The following is a 20,407-nucleotide window of genomic DNA, read 5'->3' as shown; positions in this document are numbered from 1 at the left end:
TACAGTAGAGGTGGTTTCAGGTAGTGGTTACTACAGTAGAGGTGGTTTCAGGTAGTGGTTACTACAGTAGAGGTGGTTTCAGGTAGTGGTTACTATGGTAGAGGTGGTTTCAGGTAGTGGTTACTACAGTAGAGGTGGTTTCTGGTAGTGGTTACTATGGTAGAGGTGGTTTCAGGTAGTGGTTACTACAGTAGAGGTGGTTTCAGGTAGTGGTTACTATGGTAGAGGTGGTTTCAGGTAGTGGTTACTACAGTAGAGGTGGTTTCTGGTAGTGGTTACTATGGTAGAGGTGGTTACTACAGTAGAGGTGGTTTCTGGTAGTGGTTACTATGGTAGAGGTGGTTTCAGGTAGTGGTTACTACAGTAGAGGTGGTTACTACAGTAGAGGTGTTTACTACAGTAGAGGTGGTTACTACAGTAGAGGTGGTTTCTGGTAGTGGTTACTACAGTAGAGGTGGTTACTACAGTAGAGGTGGTTTCAGGTAGTGGTTACTACAGTAGAGGTGGTTTCTGGTAGTGGTTACTATGGTAGAGGTGGTTTCTGGTAGTGGTTACTATGGTAGAGGTGGTTTCTGGTAGTGGTTACTATGGTAGAGGTGGTTTCAGGTAGTGGTTACTACAGTAGAGGTGGTTACTACAGTAGAGGTGGTTTCAGGTAGTGGTTACTACGGTAGAGGTGGTTACTACAGTAGAGGTGGTTTCAGGTAGTGGTTACTACAGTAGAGGTGGTTTCAGGTAGTGGTTACTACGGTAGAGGTGGTTACTACAGTAGAGGTGGTTTCAGGTAGTGGTTACTACGGTAGAGGTGGTTACTACAGTAGAGGTGGTTTCAGGTAGTGGTTACTACAGTAGAGGTGGTTTCAGGTAGTGGTTACTACGGTAGAGGTGGTTACTACAGTAGAGGTGGTTTCTGGTAGTGGTTACTACAGTAGAGGTGGTTACTACGGTAGAGGTGGTTTCAGGTAGTGGTTACTACAGTAGAGGTGGTTACTACGGTAGAGGTGGTTTCAGGTAGTGGTTACTACAGTAGAGGTGGTTACTACAGTAGAGGTGGTTTCAGGTAGTGGTTACTATGGTAGAGGTGGTTACTACAGTAGAGGTGGTTTCAGGTAGTGGTTACTACGGTAGAGGTGGTTACTACGGTAGAGGTGGTTTCAGGTAGTGGTTACTACAGTAGAGGTGGTTTCAGGTAGTGGTTTCTACAGTAGAGGTGGTTTCAGGTAGTGGTTACTACAGTAGAGATGGTTTCAGGTAGTGGTTACTACAGTAGAGGTGGTTTAAGGTAGTGGTTACTACAGTAGAGGTGGTTTCAGGTAGTGGTTACTACAGTAGAGGTGGTTTCAGGTAGTGGTTACTACAGTAGAGGTGGTTTCAGGTAGTGGTTACTACAGTAGAGGTGGTTTCAGGTAGTGGTTACTACAGTAGAGGTGGTTTCAGGTAGTGGTTACTACAGTAGAGGTGGTTACTACGGTAGAGGTGGTTTCAGGTAGTGGTTACTACAGTAGAGGTGGTTTCAGGTAGTGGTTACTACAGTAGAGGTGGTTTCTTGTAGTGGTTACTACAGTAGAGGTGGTTACTACAGTAGAGGTGGTTTCAGGTAGTGGTTACTACAGTAGAGGTGGTTTCTGGTAGTGGTTACTACAGTAGAGGTGGTTTCTGGTAGTGGTTACTATGGTAGAGGTGGTTTCTGGTAGTGGTTACTATGGTAGAGGTGGTTTCAGGTAGTGGTTACTACAGTAGAGGTGGTTACTACAGTAGAGGTGGTTACTATGGTAGAGGTGGTTTCAGGTAGTGGTTACTACAGTAGAGGTGGTTTCAGGTAGTGGTTACTACAGTAGAGGTGGTTACTACAGTAGAGGTGGTTTCAGGTAGTGGTTACTACGGTAGAGGTGGTTACTACAGTAGAGGTGGTTTCAGGTAGTGGTTACTACAGTAGAGGTGGTTTCAGGTAGTGGTTACTACGGTAGAGGTGGTTACTACAGTAGAGGTGGTTTCAGGTAGTGGTTACTACAGTAGAGGTGGTTTCAGGTAGTGGTTACTACGGTAGAGGTGGTTACTACAGTAGAGGTGGTTTCTGGTAGTGGTTACTACAGTAGAGGTGGTTACTACGGTAGAGGTGGTTTCAGGTAGTGGTTACTACAGTAGAGGTGGTTACTACGGTAGAGGTGGTTTCAGGTAGTGGTTACTACAGTAGAGGTGGTTTCAGGTAGTGGTTACTACGGCAGAGGTGGTTTCAGGTAGTGGTTACTACAGTAGAGGTGGTTTCAGGTAGTGGTTACTACAGTAGAGGTGGTTTCAGGTAGTGGTTACTACAGTAGAGGTGGTTTCAGGTAGTGGTTACTACAGTAGAGGTGGTTTCAGGTAGTGGTTACTACAGTAGAGGTGGTTTCTGGTAGTGGTTACTACAGTAGAGGTGGTTTCAGGTAGTGGTTACTACAGTAGAGGTGGTTTCAGGTAGTGGTTACTACAGTAGAGGTGGTTTCAGGTAGTGGTTACTACAGTAGAGGTGGTTACTACAGTAGAGGTGGTTTCAGGTAGTGGTTACTATGGTAGAGGTGGTTTCAGGTAGTGGTTACTACAGTAGAGGTGGTTTCTGGTAGTGGTTACTATGGTAGAGGTGGTTTTAGGTAGTGGTTACTACAGTAGAGGTGGTTTCAGGTAGTGGTTACTATGGTAGAGGTGGTTTCAGGTAGTGGTTACTACAGTAGAGGTGGTTTCTGGTAGTGGTTACTATGGTAGAGGTGGTTACTACAGTAGAGGTGGTTTCTGGTAGTGGTTACTATGGTAGAGGTGGTTTCAGGTAGTGGTTACTACAGTAGAGGTGGTTACTACAGTAGAGGTGGTTACTACAGTAGAGGTGGTTACTACAGTAGAGGTGGTTTCTGGTAGTGGTTACTACAGTAGAGGTGGTTACTACAGTAGAGGTGGTTTCAGGTAGTGGTTACTACAGTAGAGGTGGTTTCTGGTAGTGGTTACTATGGTAGAGGTGGTTTCTGGTAGTGGTTACTATGGTAGAGGTGGTTTCAGGTAGTGGTTACTACAGTAGAGGTGGTTTCAGGTAGTGGTTACTATGGTAGAGGTGGTTTCAGGTAGTGGTTACTATGGTAGAGGTGGTTTCTGGTAGTGGTTACTACAGTAGAGGTGGTTTCAGGTAGTGGTTACTACAGTAGAGGTGGTTTCAGGTAGTGGTTACTACAGTAGAGATGGTTTCAGGTAGTGGTTACTACAGTAGAGGTGGTTACTATGGTAGAGGTGGTTTCAGGTAGTGGTTACTACAGTAGAGGTGGTTTCAGGTAGTGGTTACTACAGTAGAGGTGGTTTCAGGTAGTGGTTACTACAGTAGAGGTGGTTTCAGGTAGTGGTTACTACAGTAGAGGTGGTTTCAGGTAGTGGTTACTACAGTAGAGGTGGTTACTACGGTAGAGGTGGTTTCAGGTAGTGGTTACTATGGTAGAGGTGGTTTCAGGTAGTGGTTACTACAGTAGAGGTGGTTTCAGGTAGTGGTTACTACAGTAGTGGTGGTTTCTGGTAGTGGTTACTATGGTAGAGGTGGTTTCAGGTAGTGGTTACTATGGTAGAGGTGGTTACTACAGTAGAGGTGGTTTCTGGTAGTGGTTACTACAGTAGAGGTGGTTTCTGGTAGTGGTTACTACAGTAGAGGTGGTTTCAGGTAGTGGTTTCTACAGTAGAGGTGGTTTCAGGTAGTGGTTACTACAGTAGAGGTGGTTTCAGGTAGTGGTTACTACAGTAGAGGTGGTTTCTGGTAGTGGTTACTATGGTAGAGGTGGTTACTACGGCAGAGGTGGTTTCTGGTAGTGGTTACTACAGTAGAGGTGGTTTCTGGTAGTGGTTACTATGGTAGAGGTGGTTTCAGGTAGTGGTTACTACAGTAGAGGTGGTTTCAGGTAGTGGTTACTATGGTAGAGGTGGTGTCAGGTACTGGTTACTATGGTAGAGGTGGTTTCAGGTAGTGGTTACTATGGTAGAGGTAGGTCATTACCATTCTTTTCAACATCCATTATCTCTTCATTTTCCATTATTTTTCTTCTATGTAGTCATTCCTCATTAACGCCTTGTCAGTCAGTCATCCATCTATCATCCGTCCATTCAGACATCCTTAATCTATCTGTCAGTCAGTCATCCATCTATCATCCGTCCATTCAGACATCCTTAATCTATCTGTCAGTCAGTCATCCATCTATCATCCGTCCATTCAGACATCCTTAATCTATCTATCAGTCAGTCATCCATCTATCATCCATCCATTCAGACATCCTTAATCTATCCAGTCAATCATCCATCTATCATCCGTCCATTCAGACATCCTTAATCCATCCAGTCAATCCATCTATCATCCATCCATTCAGACATCCTTAATCCATCCAGTCAATCCATCTATCATCCATCCATTCAGACATCCTTAATCTATCCGTCAATCAGTCATCCATCTATCATCCGTCCATTCAGACATCCTTAATCTATCCGTCAATCAGTCATCCATCTATTATCCGTCCATTCAGACATCCTTAATCTATCCTTCATTCAGTCATCCATCTATCATCCGTCCATTCAAACATCCTTAATCTATCCGTCAGTCAGTCATCCATCTATCATCCGTCCATTCAGACATCCTTAATCCATCCTTCAGTCAATCATCCATCTATCATCCGTCCATTCAGACATCCTTAATCCATCCGTCAGTCAATCCATCTATCATCCGTCCATTCAGACATCCTTAATCCATCCGTCAGTCAATCCATCTATCCACAGTTTAATCTGAGTCTCCTCTCCCCCCCCCCCCCCCATCTATCCACAGTTTAATCTGAGTCTCCTCTCCCTCCTCCTCCTCTTCTCCTCTCCCCCCCAGCTCTTCTTCCAGAACGACACAGTGGAGCTGTTGTTTGCTGGTGCGGGAGCTCTGTTGTTCTGTGGCTTCATCATCTACGACACCCACCTCCTGATGCACCAGCTGTCCCCTGAGGAGCACGTCCTGGCCTCCATTAACCTGTACCTGGACATCGTTAACCTCTTCCTGCACATCCTCCGCATGCTGGACTCCATGAAGAAAAACTGACCTTCTATTCCCTAATTTAGTACACTACACACTATTACCTAATTTAGTGCACTACGTTTTGACCAGGGCCCTGTATGAACGTAGTGCACCGTGAAGGGAATAGTGTGTGGTTTGGGACTCGGCCCGATTTAGGTGATCAGCTGCTTAGCTCACAGGGTGACTTGGGATCGATTCAGTTCTCAATTCAGTAACATTTTCTTGTAATTATTTATAAAATCCTCATAGAAAAGAAAATGGATATTTATCGATTCACCTCCCATGAATTGAAAACTGATTTGCCCTCCATCTCTGATAGCCGACCCTGCTGTAGATCCTTCCAGTGATTGTGAAACATGAACCCACGCCGTCTAAGTTTAACCCCTGGAGATAATATTATATTATAACCTGTGCCATTTTGTTTTTGTAAAGCATTTTGGGACTGGCTGTTTTTTGGACTTAATGCTGTTTTTGTTCTTGTACTGTTTATTATTCTGAATGTAAAACAAACACAAAAAAACATATTTAATTGTGTGTTGCTCGCTCAGTGAATGATTCCTTTCTGAATATTCAAGCGTACGGATTACGGAAGGTTGTGATGGTGTAAGAAAGCAGAACACATTTCTTAGGAAAGTACTTCGTTCTACTTTAGTTTTAACTTCCATCCCCCTCGCTTGCTGGTATACTGAATAAACTGGCCATGATCATTGTAGAAAGACTTGAATAGTAGTCACAGTAAAGTTTTATAAAATACACTATTCTCTACTATTGACTTCACCAGAGAAAAAGTATCACATAGCAACCTATTCCCTATATAGTGCACTACTTTTGACAAGGGTACGCATCCCAAATGGGTCCCTATTCCCTATATAGTGCACTACTTTTGACCAGGGGCTGTGTCCTAAATGGGTCCCTATTCCCTATATAGTGCACTACTTTTGACCAGGGTCCGCATCCCAAATGGGACCCTATTCCCTATATAGTGCACTACTTTTGACCAGGGTCCGCATCCCAAATGGGACCCTATTCCCTATATAGTGCACTACTTTTGACCAAAGCCTTATGGGTCATTTGATGACAGAGATTTGATATGCCAGCAAACAGAGGGATCCTCTGGGACCAGGAAACATGTTCAACCAGTTAGCTGGTGGGCAGAACCATGTACAGTAGAACACTACCACATCAGATGTCAGGACAGGGAGTCTGAAGAACACGACAGGTCTGAACACCAAGAGGTTTCCATTAGACATCATGTAAATACTAATGAAGAGATTTTACTAGGCTCTATATTCTGTTTCCTCAAGTCATTCATTTATTAACAAACCTGCAAGTTGCAATACAAATTGTCACGTGGAATGTAAAGTAGTTGCACATCTATTCGGTGAACTGTGAATCAACCGTCAATTGTATATGCTTTGATTTCTTGATTAAATTGTAAAGTGGAGTGTTTTAAATTTTCATGTAGGTACGTCTGCTTCCTCTAACTCAGTAGAACCAGTTATACCATTAGACCAGGTGAACACTCACCTGTATAGAACCAGTTATACCATTAGACCAGTTGAACACTCACCTGTATAGAACCAGTTATACCACTAGACCAGTTGAACACTCACCTGTATAGAACCAGTTATACCACTAGACCAGGTGAACACTCACCTGTATAGAACCAGTAGTTATACCACTAGACCATATTAACACTCACCTGTATAGAACCAGTTATACCACTAGACCAGGTGAACACTCACCTGTATAGAACCAGTAGTTATACCACTAGACCATATGAACACTCACCTGTATAGAACCAGTTATACCACTAGACCAGGTGAACACTCACCTCTACTGAACCAGTTATACCACTAGACCAGGTGAACACTCACCTGTATAGAACCAGTTATACCACTAGACCAGGTGAACACTCACCTCTACTGAACCAGTTATACCACTAGACCAGGTGAACACTCACCTCTACAGAACCAGTTATACCACTAGACCAGGTGAACACTCACCTCTACAGAACCAGTTATACCACTAGACCAGGTGAACACTCACCTCTACTGAACCAGTTATACCACTAGACCAGGTGAACACTCACCTCTACAGAACCAGTTATACCACTAGACCATGTGAACACTCACCTGTATAGAACCAGTTATACCACTAGACCAGGTGAACACTCACCTGTATAGAACCAGTTATACCACTAGACCAGGTGAACACTCACCTGTACAGAACCAGTTATACCACTAGACCAGGTGAACACTCACCTGTACAGAACCAGTTATACCACTAGACCAGGTGAACACTCACCTGTACAGAACCAGTTATACCACTAGACCAGGTGAACACTCACCTGTATAGAACCAGTTATACCACTAGACCAGGTGAACACTCACCTCTACAGAACCAGTTATACCACTAGACCAGGTGAACACTCACCTCTACTGAACCAGTTATACCACTAGACCAGGTGAACACTCACCTCTACAGAACCAGTTACACCACTAGACCATGTGAACACTCACCTCTACAGAACCAGTTATACCACTAGACCAGGTGAACACTCACCTGTATAGAACCAGTTATACCACTAGACCAGGTGAACACTCACCTGTATAGAACCAGTTATACCACTAGACCAGGTGAACACTCACCTGTATAGAACCAGTTATACCATTAGACCAGGTGAACACTCACCTGTATAGAACCAGTTATACCACTAGACCAGGTGAACACTCACCTGTACAGAACCAGTTATACCACTAGACCAGGTGAACACTCACCTGTATAGAACCAGTTATACCACTAGACCAGGTGAACACTCACCTGTATAGAACCAGTTATACCACTAGACCAGGTGAACACTCACCTCTACAGAACCAGTTATACCACTAGACCAGGTGAACACTCACCTGTATAGAACCAGTTATACCACTAGACCAGGTGAACACTCACCTGTATAGAACCAGTTATACCACTAGACCAGGTGAACACTCACCTGTATAGAACCAGTTATACCACTAGACCAGGTGAACACTCACCTGTATAGAACCAGTTATACCACTAGACCAGGTGAACACTCACCTGTACAGAACCAGTTATACCACTAGACCAGGTGAACACTCACCTGTACAGAACCAGTTATACCACTAGACCAGGTGAACACTTACCTGTATAGAACCAGTTATACCACTAGACCAGGTGAACACTCACCTCTACAGAACCAGTTATACCACTAGACCAGGTGAACACTCACCTCTACAGAACCAGTTATACCACTAGACCAGGTGAACACTCACCTGTATAGAACCAGTTATACCACTAGACCAGGTGAACACTCACCTGTATAGAACCAGTTATACCACTAGACCAGGTGAACACTCACCTGTACAGAACCAGTTATACCACTAGACCAGGTGAACACTCACCTGTATAGAACCAGTTATACCACTAGACCAGGTGAACACTCACCTGTATAGAACCAGTTATACCACTAGACCAGGTGAACACTCACATGTATAGAACCAGTTATACCACTAGACCAGGTGAACACTCACCTGTATAGAACCAGTTATACCACTAGACCAGGTGAACACTCACCTGTATAGAACCAGTTATACCACTAGACCAGGTGAACACTCACCTGTATAGAACCAGTTATACCACTAGACCAGGTGAACGCACCGACAGTGTTTTGCAAAAGTATTCAGACCCTTTTGGATTATTTTACATTTTATTGTTTTACAAATTAGAATTAAAATGGATTTGTCATTTTTTTTCCTCAATAATTTACACAAAATACTCTGCGATGTCAAAGCGGAAGAAAAATAAATGCATAACTAAAATATAATCGTTGCATATTTATTCAGCCGCTTTGTTTAAGCAAACATAAAATTAGTTCAGGAGTAAAATGTGGTTTAACAAAACACATAAGTGACATGGACTCACTGTGTGAAATAATAGAGGTTAACAACGGCTTCCTTGTCTTTAAGCCTGGTGGTGTCTGCATCATGGTATGGGTATGCTTGCCATTGGCAAATACTGTGGAGTTTTTCAGGATAAAAAGAACCGGGATGGAGCTAAGCACAGGCAAAATCCTAGAGGGGGAAAAAACCTGCTTCAGTCTGCTTTACACCAGAGACTGAGAGAGGAATTCAACTTTTAGCAGGACAATAACCTACAACACAAAGCCAAATCTAGACAGGAGTGGCTTACCAAGGAGACGGTTCCTGAGTGACCAAGTTACAGTTTTGACTTAAATCTGCTTAAGAATCCATGGCAAGACTTGAACATTGCTGTCCTAGCCATGATCCCCAACATCTTGACAGAACTTGAAGATTTTTTAAAAATAATAATGGGCAAATATTGTACAGTCCAGGTATGTAGAGCTCTTAGAGACTTACCCAGAAAGACTCACAGCTGGAATCAATGCCAAAGGTGATTCAAACAGGTGTTGACTCAGGGAGCTGAATAATAACACAACAACTATATTTTAGTTATAAAAACATTTATTCATCAATTTTTATTTTTAAATCTTCCACTTTGACCTTAGAGTATTTTGTGTAGATTGTTGACATTAAATCCATTTTAATCCCGCGTTGTAGCACCACACACCGTGAAGAAATCCAAGGGGTCTGAATACTTCTGCAAGGCACTGAATATACGGTATAAACTATGTTTGGCTGATAAGTAGGAGCAGGCCCACTGTGTTGCTATGGTGAATAGGCTCTGTTATAATGTTTGGTCACAAGTTCCATTCAACCTGCTCTAAACCTAAATATGTTGTTCATACATTCCATACTTTGAGTGTTTTGAGGAAGGGAAAGGCTAGCCTGATCTCGTCTTGATGACCATAGGAGTTGGTTAGACAGCACAAATAGATCTGGGACCAGGCTAGGAAAAGGCTACATTTGGTCGACATAAAGCGCTGTGACCAATGAGTACAGGGTAGGGACTAGTTCCATTCAGATGCTCTGGAGCTTCTAGAGTCACCAATGAGTTCAGGGTAGGGACAAGTTCCATTCAGATACTCTGAGCTTCTAGAGTCACCAATGAGTTCAGGGTAGGGACAAGTTCCATTCAGATACTCTGAGCTTCTAGAGTCACCAATGAGTTCAGGGTAGGGACAAGTTCCATTCAGATGCTCTGGAGCTTCTAGAGTCACCAATGAGTTCAGGGTAGGGACAAGTTCCATTCAGATGCTCTAAGCCAGCGGTATTCAAAATGTTTCAATGGGGATCCCATTTTCTCCTCAAGAATTTATTGCGACCTCACCCCGTATAACCTTAAATTCATTGTGTCTTCACACCCTCATCAAAATGAAAAGAAACAAACAAATACATTTATTCAATAAACATTTAAAAAATATATATTTCTTTATTTACATTTTTTTTATTTTTCGCGACCCTACTGCAGTTCCCCGAACCTGACTTTGACTTCCACTGTTCTAGAGCCACCAACGAGTTCATAGCAGGAGGGGGGGGGGGGGGGGGGGGGGGCTACATTTGGTCAACAGAAAGTCCATTATTCAGTGGCCTGCTATGCATAAAGCTTCTCAGAGTATGAGAGCTGATCTAGAATCAGGTCACCCCCCCCCCTGTCCATGTAATCTGATTCATTGTGATCTAAATGAGACAACTGATCCTAGGTCAACACTCCTATTCTGAGACGGTTGATGAGTCCCAGCTCCTTCAGTAAGTCAGGCCGTTGTCTGAGGTCAGTCTTCAGTGACTCGGGGATGTCCAGTCTGCCGTAGTCCTCCTCTTCTACCAGATTACGGATTAGCATCAGACAACACTCCTGCAGAGAGTACACTGGAACACAGAGAGAAACAATGACGTCTTTGAAACCTGTCAACACTCCTGGACAGAGTTGGTCCCAGATCTGTCAACACTCCCTGGACAGAGCTGGTCCCAGATCTGTCAACACTCCCTGGACAGAGCTGGTCCCAGATCTGTCAACACTCCCTGGACAGAGCTGGTCCCAGATCTGTCAACACTCCCTGGACAGAGCTGGTCCCAGATCTGTCAACACTCCCTGGACAGAGCTGGTCCCAGATCTGTCAACACTCCCTGGACAGAGTTGGTCCCAGGTCTGTCAACATTCCCGGACAGAGCTGGTCCCAGATCTGTCAACACTCCCTGGACAGAGTTGGTCCCATCTCTGTCAACATTCCCGGACAGAGCTGGTCCCAGATCTGTCAATACTCCCTGGACAGAGCTGGTCCCAGGTCTGTCAACATTCCCGGACAGAGCTGGTCCCATATCTGTCAATACTCCCTGGACAGAGTTGGTCCCAGGTCTGTCAACATTCCCGGACAGAGTTGGTCCCAGGTCTGTCAACATTCCCGGACAGAGCTGGTCCCAGGTCTGTCAACACTCCCTGGACAGAGCTGGTCCCATATCTGTCAACACTCCTGGTCAGAGCTGGTCCCAGATCTGTAAACACTCCCTGGACAGAGCTGGTCCCAGATCTGTCAACATTCCCGGACAGAGCTGGTCCCAGATCTGTCAACACTCCCTGGACAGAGCTGGTCCCAGATCTGTCAATACTCCCTGGACAGAGTTGGTCCCAGATCTGTCAACACTCCCTGGACAGAGCTGGTCCCAGATCTGTCAACATTCCCGGACAGAGCTGGTCCCAGATCTGTCAACACTCCCTGGACAGAGCTGGTCCCAGACCTGTCAATACTCCCTGGACAGAGTTGGTCCCAGATCTGTCAACATTCCCGGACAGAGCTGGTCCCAGGTCTGTCAACACTCCCTGGACAGAGCTGGTCCCAGGTCTGATTGTGCTTTTTGTCTACTCCATCGCCAAGCCAAATGATTTGTTACGACGATTCCATCAGGAGTTGGCCAGATCAGAAAAAGATCTGGGACCCAGGCTACTATAAACAATACTGGAACACAGGAAGAAACAATCAAAATGACTTTTTGAGGGGTAAAATGCCAAACAAGTAATGCATGTGTGGGTGGTGACACGAACAACAACTTGAGGGGAAGTCTCAATAGTCTAGGTTGTTTTCCTCTCCTTGTCTGTTGCCTAGGCCTACCATATACCGTATTTATTTTTAAACAGCCTATAGTAGCCTGGGACAGGGAAAATGTCAACGCTATTATTGGTTTGACTCCTTTATATCTAGGTGACAACGAGGAAAGGAAACGACAGCACTAGGAAGTGTAGTGTACAACAGGTGTCTGTCAACGGGGTTGATGAGAAGCAACATAGAGAGGGACACACCTGGGGTAGCTATGACAACATTCAGAAACTTGGGTTTACCATCCTCTTCATATTCGGTGGCAGCTGTTGGCATATAGACATCTTGCTGATTAGCTAAAAGTTTCGCCCCATTTCGAGAGGCTCTGAAAACCCATGGATGCGCTGCGGAGAGTGGAATGAGATGGAGGGAAATTACATGTCACGAACAATAGCTTTAGGCTATAGACTATAACTCGGTAAATTCAACATTTGGGAAAGGCCCATAGCTGAGTAATGCTTTGTTGGGGTATAACTGTCCTCTTGGTTCAACCCATAGCTAAATTACATGACATGTTAAACGTAATACAGATCAAGTATTTGAGTAACACAAGAAAGACATGAGGGAGGGACTCACTCAGAAAAGTATCCATACGTAATAACCCGTCCGTTCGTATATCGCCATAAGAAACTGGATGTCCGGAATAATCCAACCACCATGCTCGGGCGCTTTGTTTCGACTGATTAATAAAATTAACGTGGGTTTCGACATCAGCATTTAGAGACCGGAGAGCTTTATTTTCCCCGCTCACTACTTCCTGCTCCTCCATGACGACAGTGACACTCAGAATGCCACGACGATGTCATTCCCTAAACCAATCACAAGAGGTCACTGTTGTTCAGCGCTCTGACGAGTCAGACATGAAACGTCATTCTCGGAACAACAGATGCCAATAGTCCAATAGAGTCCAGTAGAGTCCAATATAGTCTAATAGAGTCCAGTAGAGTCCAGTATAGTCCAATAGAGTCCAGTAGAGTCCAATAGAGTCCAATAGAGTCCAGTAGAGTCCAATAGAGTCCAGTAGAGTCCAATAGAGTCCAGTAGAGTCCAATGGAGTCTAATAGAGTCTAATAGACTCCAAAATAGTCTAATATAATTTTATAGAGTCCAATAGAGTATAACATAATCTTATAGAATCCAATAGAGTCCTATTAAAGATCTCGGAGTCCTGTGTTATACAGTAGTTAATAATGTGTTAACAACATTAAGGGAGTGTGTGTGTGTGTGTGTGTGTGTGTGTGTGTGTGTGTGTGTGTGTGTGTGTGTGTGTGTGTGTGTGTGTGTGTGTGTGTGTGTGGCTGTGCTTTAATCTCTGACAAGCTACGTTACCACCATACACTGGTGTGTTTATCCTGTTACCACCCATACACTGGTGTGTTTATCCTGTTACCACCATTCACTGGTTCGAGTACAATGCCTGTGCATTGCTCAACACACACACACACACACACACACACACACACACACACACACACACACACACACACACCCCGCCTCCCCTGATCCAACCCACTCTTCTTCTACCCCTTAGTCTGTTTTCCATCCCTCCAGACAGAGAGAGATTACCTATACAGACTCTGTTAATTCTCTGATCTTTAGATAAACAGAGAGAGATTACCTATACAGACTCTGTTAATTCTCTGATCTTTAGACAGACAGACAGACAGACAGACAGACAGACAGACAGACAGACAGACAGACAGACAGACAGACAGACAGACAGACAGACAGACAGAGATTACCTATACAGACTCTATTGATTCTCTGATCTTTAGACAAACAGGGAGATTACCTATACAGACTCTATTGATTCTCTGATCTTTAGATAAACAGAGAGAGATTACCTATACAGACTCTATTGATTCTCTGATCTTTAGACAGACAGAGAGAGATTACCTATACAGACTCTGTTGATTCTCTGATCTTTAGACAGACAGAGAGAGATTACCTATACAGACTCTATTGATTCTCTGATCTTTAGACAGACAGAGAGAGATTACCTATACAGACTCTGTTGACTCTCTGATCTTTAGACAGACAGAGAGAGATTACCTATACAGACTCTGTTGATTCTCTGATCTTTAGACAGACAGAGAGAGATTACCTATACAGACTCTGTTGATTCTCTGATCTTTAGACAGACAGAGAGAGATTACCTATACAGACTCTGTTGATTCTCTGATCTTTAGACAGACAGAGAGAGATTACCTATACAGACTCTGTTGATTCTCTGATCTTTAGATAAACAGAGAGAGATTACCTATACAGACTCTGTTGATTCTCTGATCTTTAGATAAACAGAGAGAGATTACCTATACAGACTCTGTTGATTCTCTGATCTTTAGACAGACAGAGAGAGATTACCTATACAGACTATGTTGACTCTCTGATCTTTAGACAGACAGAGAGAGATTACCTATACAGACTCTATTGATTCTCTGATCTTTAGACAGACAGAGAGAGATTACCTATACAGACTCTGTTGATTCTCTGATCTTTAGACAGACAGAGAGAGATTACCTATACAGACTCTGTTGACTCTCTGATCTTTAGACAGACAGAGAGAGATTACCTATACAGACTCTGTTGATTCTCTGATCTTTAGACAAACAGAGAGAGATTACCTATACAGACTCTGTTGATTCTCTGATCTTTAGACAGACAGAGAGAGATTACCTATACAGACTCTGTTGATTCTCTGATCTTTAGACAGACAGAGAGAGATTACCTATACAGACTCTATTGATTCTCTGATCTTTAGACAGACAGAGAGAGATTACCTATACAGACTATGTTGACTCTCTGATCTTTAGACAGACAGAGAGAGATTACCTATACAGACTCTATTGATTCTCTGATCTTTAGACAGACAGAGAGAGATTACCTATACAGACTCTATTGATTCTCTGATCTTTAGACAGACAGAGAGAGATTACCTATACAGACTATGTTGACTCTCTGATCTTTAGACAGACAGAGAGAGATTACCTATACAGACTCTATTGATTCTCTGATCTTTAGACAGACAGAGAGAGATTACCTATACAGACTATGTTGACTCTCTGATCTTTAGACAGACAGAGAGAGATTACCTATACAGACTCTATTGATTCTCTGATCTTTAGACAGACAGAGAGAGGTTACCTATACAGACTCTGTTAATTCTCTGATCTTTAGACAGACAGACATATTTTTCACCAAGTCGGCCTTTAGGTTACTCGCCCAACGCTCTTAATCGCTAGTCTATCTGTCGCTCTCTCTTCGATGTGTAGCTATATTTACCATCTACTGGTCTCTACAGCTCCATCCTCTACAGCTCCATCCTCTACAGCTCCATCCTCTACAGCTCTGGTCTCTACAGCTCCATCCCCTACAGCTCTGGTCTCTACAGCTCCATCCCCTACAGCTCTGGTCTCTACAGCTCCATCCTCTACAGCTCCATCCTCTACAGCTCTGGTCTCTACAGCTCCATCCCCTACAGCTCCATCCTCTACAGCTCTGGTCTCTACAGCTCCATCCCCTACAGCTCCATCCTCTACAGCTCTGGTCTCTACAACTCCATCCCCTACAGCTCCATCCTCTACAGCTCTGGTCTCTACAGCTCCATCCCCTACAGCTCCATCCTCTACAGCTCTGGTCTCTACAGCTCCATCCCCTACAGCTCCATCCTCTACAGCTCTGGTCTCTACAGCTCCATCCTCTACAGCTCCATCCCCTACAGCTCCATCCTCTACAGCTCTGGTCTCTACAGCTCCATCCTCTACAGCTCCATTCTCTACAGCTCCATCCTCTACAGCTCCATCCTCTACAGCTCTGGTCTCTACAGCTCCATCCCCTACAGCTCCATCCCCTACAGCTCTGGTCTCTACAGCTCCATCCCCTACAGCTCCATCCCCTACAGCTCCATCCTCTACAGCTCTGGTCTCTACAGCTCCATCCTCTACAGCTCCATCCTCTACAGCTCCATCCCCTACAGCTTCATCCTCTACAGCTCCATCCTCTACAGCTCTGGTCTCTACAGCTCCATCCTCTACAGCTCCATCCTCTACAGCTCTGGTCTCTATAGCTCCATCCCCTACAACTCCATCCTCTACAGCTCCATCCTCTACAGCTCCATCCTCTACAGCTCCATCCTCTACAGCTCTGGTCTCTACAGCTCCATCCCCTACAGCTCCATCCCCTACAGCTTCATCCTCTACAGCTCCATCCTCTACAGCTCCATCCTCTACAGCTCCATCCTCTACAGCTCTGGTCTCTACAGCTCCATCCTCTACAGCTCTGGTCTCTACAGCTCCATCCCCTACAGCTCCATCCCCTACAGCTTCATCCTCTACAGCTCCATCCTCTACAGCTCCATCCTCTACAGCTCCATCCCCTACAGCTCCATCCTCTACAGCTCTGGTCTCTACAGCTCCATCCCCTACAGCTCCATCCTCTACAGCTCTGGTCTCTACAGCTCCATCCTCTACAGCTCCATTCTCTACAGCTCCATCCTCTACAGCTCCATCCTCTACAGCTCTGGTCTCTACAGCTCCATCCCCTACAGCTCCATCCCCTACAGCTTCATCCTCTACAGCTCCATCCTCTACAGCTCCATCCCCTACAGCTTCATCCTCTACAGCTCCATCCTCTACAGCTCTGGTCTCTACAGCTCCATCCTCTACAGCTCCATCCTCTACAGCTCTGGTCTCTATAGCTCCATCCCCTACAACTCCATCCTCTACAGCTCCATCCTCTACAGCTCCATCCTCTACAGCTCCATCCTCTACAGCTCTGGTCTCTACAGCTCCATCCCCTACAGCTCCATCCCCTACAGCTTCATCCTCTACAGCTCCATCCTCTACAGCTCCATCCTCTACAGCTCCATCCTCTACAGCTCTGGTCTCTACAGCTCCATCCTCTACAGCTCTGGTCTCTACAGCTCCATCCCCTACAGCTCCATCCCCTACAGCTTCATCCTCTACAGCTCCATCCTCTACAGCTCCATCCTCTACAGCTCCATCCCCTACAGCTCCATCCTCTACAGCTCTGGTCTCTACAGCTCCATCCCCTACAGCTCCATCCTCTACAGCTCTGGTCTCTACAGCTCCATCCTCTACAGCTCCATTCTCTACAGCTCCATCCTCTACAGCTCCATCCTCTACAGCTCTGGTCTCTACAGCTCCATCCCCTACAGCTCCATCCCCTACAGCTCTGGTCTCTACAGCTCCATCCTCTACAGCTCTGGTCTCTACAGCTCCATCCCCTACAGCTCCATCCTCTACAGCTCTGGTCTCTACAGCTCCATCCCCTACAGCTCCATCCTCTACAACTCCATCCTCTACAGCTCCATCCTCTACAGCTCTGGTCTCTACAGCTCCATCCCCTACAGCTCTGGTCTCTACAGCTCCATCCACTACAGCTCCATCCCCTACAGCTCCATCCTCTACAACTCCACCCTCTACAGCTCTGGTCTCTACAGCTCCATCCTCTACAGCTCTGGTCTCTACAGCTCCATCCACTACAGCTCCATCCTCTACAGCTCCATCCTCTACAGCTCCATCCTCTACAGCTCCATCCTCTACAGCTCTGGTCTCTACAGCTCCATCCTCTACAGCTCCATCCTCTACAGCTCCATCCTCTACAGCTCTGGTCTCTACAACTCCATACTCTACAGCTCCATCCTCTACAACTCTGGTCTCTACAGCTCCATCCACTACAGCTCTGGTCTCTACAGCACCATCCTCTACAGCTCCATCCTCTACAGCTCTGGTCTCTACAGCTCCATCCTCTACAGCTCTGGTCTCTACAGCTCCACCCTCTACAACTCCATCCTCTACAGCTCCATCCTCTGCAGTTCCTTCCGCTACAGCTCCATCCTCTACAACTCCATCCTCTACAGCTCCATCCTCTGCAGTTCCTTCCGCTACAGCTCCATCCTCTACAACTCCATCCTCTACAACTCCATCCTCTGCAGTTCCTTCCGCTACAGCTCCATCCTCTACAACTCCATCCTCTACAACTCCACCCTCTACAACTCCATCCTCTACAACTCCACCCTCTACAACTCCATCCTCTACAACTCCATCCTCTACAACTCCACCCTCTACAACTCCATCCTCTACAACTCCACCCTCTACAACTCCACCCTCTACAACTCCATCCTCTACAACTCCACCCTCTACAACTCCATCCTCTACAGCTCCATCCTCTACAACTCCATCCTCTACAACTCCACCCTCTACAACTCCATCCTCTACAACTCCATCCTCTACAACTCCACCCTCTACAACTCCATCCTCTACAGCTCCATCCTCTACAGCTCCATCCTCTACAATTCCATCCTCTACAGCTCCATCCCCTACAGCTCCATCCTCTACAGCTCCATCCTCTACAACTCCATCCTCTACAGCTCCATCCTCTACAGCTTTGGCCTCTATGTGTGTTTAGTACAGTTCAAAACCAAGCAAATACTTACCATATTATGGTCTGGTCTGGTGTCTAGACCTCTTTAATAGTGTGTGTGTGTGTGTGTGTTCGTGTGTGTGTGTGTGTGTGTGTGTGTGTGTGTGTGTGTGTGTGTGTTTATGCTCTCTGATGTAACAGTGTGATCTGTCCAGGCTGGGCACAGTGAGCCCACAGGCCTTTGTTGGCATAGACAGGGATTTACTAGGCTGGTACTTTACCGGCTCACAGACATGGGATCAAATACCATTTACAATCCCCTCAGACCTGGGTTCAGATACTATTTAAAATCCCCTCAGACCTGGGTTCAGATACTATTTACAATCCCCTCAGACCTGGGTTCAGATACTATTTACAATCCCCTCAGACCTGGGTTCAGATACTATTTACAATCCCCTCAGACCTGGGTTCAGATACTATTTAAAATCCCCTCAGACCTGGGTTCAGATACTATTTACAATCCCCTCAGACCTGGGTTCAGATACTATTTACAATCCCCTCAGACCTGGGTTCAGATACTATTTACAATCCCCTCAGACCTGGGTTCAGATACTATTTACAATCCCCTCAGACCTGGGTTCAGATACTATTTACAATCCCCTCAGACCTGGGTTCAGATACTATTTAAAATCCCCTCAGACCTGGATTCAGATACTATTTAAAATCCCCTCAGACCTGGGTTCAGATACTATTTAAAATCCCCTCAGACCTGGGTTCAAATACTATTTAAAATCCCCTCAGACCTGGGTTCAGATACTATTTAAAATCCCCTCAGACCTGGGTTCAGGTACTATTTAAAATCCTTCAAATACTTTCAGCGTTTGCTCTCGTCTGCCTGGAGTGCCAGGTGGGTTGCTAGGGTTGTCAATTCTCTATTGGTTCCTTTGCACCAGACAAGCTCTATCAAACACAGCTAAATTATTTCAAATTATTTCAAATAGTAGTTAAACCCAGGTTAGGGTCACGCTCGCCCCAGCCCCTCGCCAACCTCTCTTAGATTTACAAAAGGGATAAAAAACGTGTTGTTTTAATGCTGAATTACTCCTGGGTTGTGTCTGAAATAGTACCCTATTCCCTATGTAGTGCACTACTTTGAACCAGAGCCCATGGGGAATAGTACCCTATTCCCTATGTAGTGCACTACTTTGAACCAGAGCCCATGGGGAATAGTACCCTATTCCCTATGTAGTGCACTACTTTGAACCAGGGCCCGTGGGGAGTAGGGAGCCTTTAGGGACAGAGCCCTACAGCCACTACAGCCTGAACAACAGTGTTCTGAGCACTAGACAGACAGACAGACAGACAGACAGACAGACAGACAGACAGACTAAAACAAGCTGGGTCTCTGTTACCATGGCGATGAGTAAAAATGGCTGCTAATGACTGTGTTGTTCATAAAGATCTAAAGAACCCACCAAACCACTAAATGATGGAAATAATGTCCTTAGATAAATAGGTAAGAGTGTGTGTGTGTGTGTGTGAGTGTTTGTGGCGCAGAAGGACTGTTGAGTGTGTAATCCTGGAGTCAAACTGGGGTGAATTGCTGTAACAATCAGAGATCACAGTCTGGCTTCACACACTTCACCTCACCATGCCTGCTTTCTTCCAGAGACACTTACAGGAGCCATTAGGGTTACCGCTAGGCTAGCTGCCACCAGCCAGGGTTCATAGTTCAATACAGATCAAAACAAATATAATTCATATTATGGTCTGGTCTGGCGTGCGCCGAATACAACAGGTGTAGGTAGACCTTACAGTGAAATGTTTACCTTTTTAATAATGTGTGTGTGTGTGTGTGTGTGTGTGTGTGTGTGTGTGTGTGTTTGTGTGTGTGTGTGTGTGTGTGTGTGTGTGTGTCAGGGTGCTGTGGACATGCCAGC

General features: G+C 45.2%; 2 protein-coding genes across 2 annotated transcripts in view; one reads left to right on the top strand and one right to left on the bottom strand.

The window, feature by feature from the left end:
* Positions 1-8,900, top strand: part of LOC139392863 (protein lifeguard 4-like) — a 31,010-nt gene extending 22,110 nt beyond the window's left edge. Inside the window, exons 8-10 of the mRNA XM_071141177.1 lie at positions 4,868-6,565; positions 8,034-8,334; positions 8,722-8,900. Coding sequence (XP_070997278.1) covers positions 4,868-5,074 — 207 coding nt within the window. The 3' untranslated portion in view covers positions 5,075-6,565; positions 8,034-8,334; positions 8,722-8,900. The remainder of the gene's footprint in view (positions 1-4,867; positions 6,566-8,033; positions 8,335-8,721) is intronic.
* A 1,638-nt stretch (positions 8,901-10,538) lies between these two features.
* On the bottom strand, positions 10,539-12,862 carry LOC139393200 (von Hippel-Lindau disease tumor suppressor-like). The gene is made up of 3 exons (XM_071141635.1): positions 12,660-12,862; positions 12,287-12,427; positions 10,539-10,860 (listed from the first exon to the last, which is right to left on the bottom strand). The coding sequence occupies exons 1-3, from the start codon at positions 12,850-12,852 to the stop codon at positions 10,691-10,693; spliced, it is 504 nt and encodes a 167-aa protein (XP_070997736.1). The 5' UTR covers positions 12,853-12,862; the 3' UTR covers positions 10,539-10,690.
* Positions 12,863-20,407: the final 7,545 nt, after the last annotated feature.

Source organism: Oncorhynchus clarkii, chromosome 33 (genome assembly GCF_045791955.1).
Source record: "Oncorhynchus clarkii lewisi isolate Uvic-CL-2024 chromosome 33, UVic_Ocla_1.0, whole genome shotgun sequence".
Classification (NCBI taxonomy): Eukaryota; Metazoa; Chordata; class Actinopteri; order Salmoniformes; family Salmonidae; genus Oncorhynchus; species Oncorhynchus clarkii.
This window is presented reverse-complemented; position numbering and strand designations above follow the sequence as displayed.

Bases quoted from the DNA above. Each gene is read 5' to 3' on its own strand.
- LOC139393200 (XM_071141635.1), bottom strand. From the start codon at position 12,852: ATGGAGGAGCAGGAAGTAGTGAGCGGGGAAAATAAAGCTCTCCGGTCT. The intron at 12,428-12,659 runs GTGAGTCCCTCC...CACTCTCCGCAG, and splicing joins ACGTATGGATACTTTTCTGA to CGCATCCATGGGTTTTCAGA. The intron at 10,861-12,286 runs GTGTGTCCCTCT...TCTGTGTTCCAG, and splicing joins TGTTGTCATAGCTACCCCAG to TGTACTCTCTGCAGGAGTGT.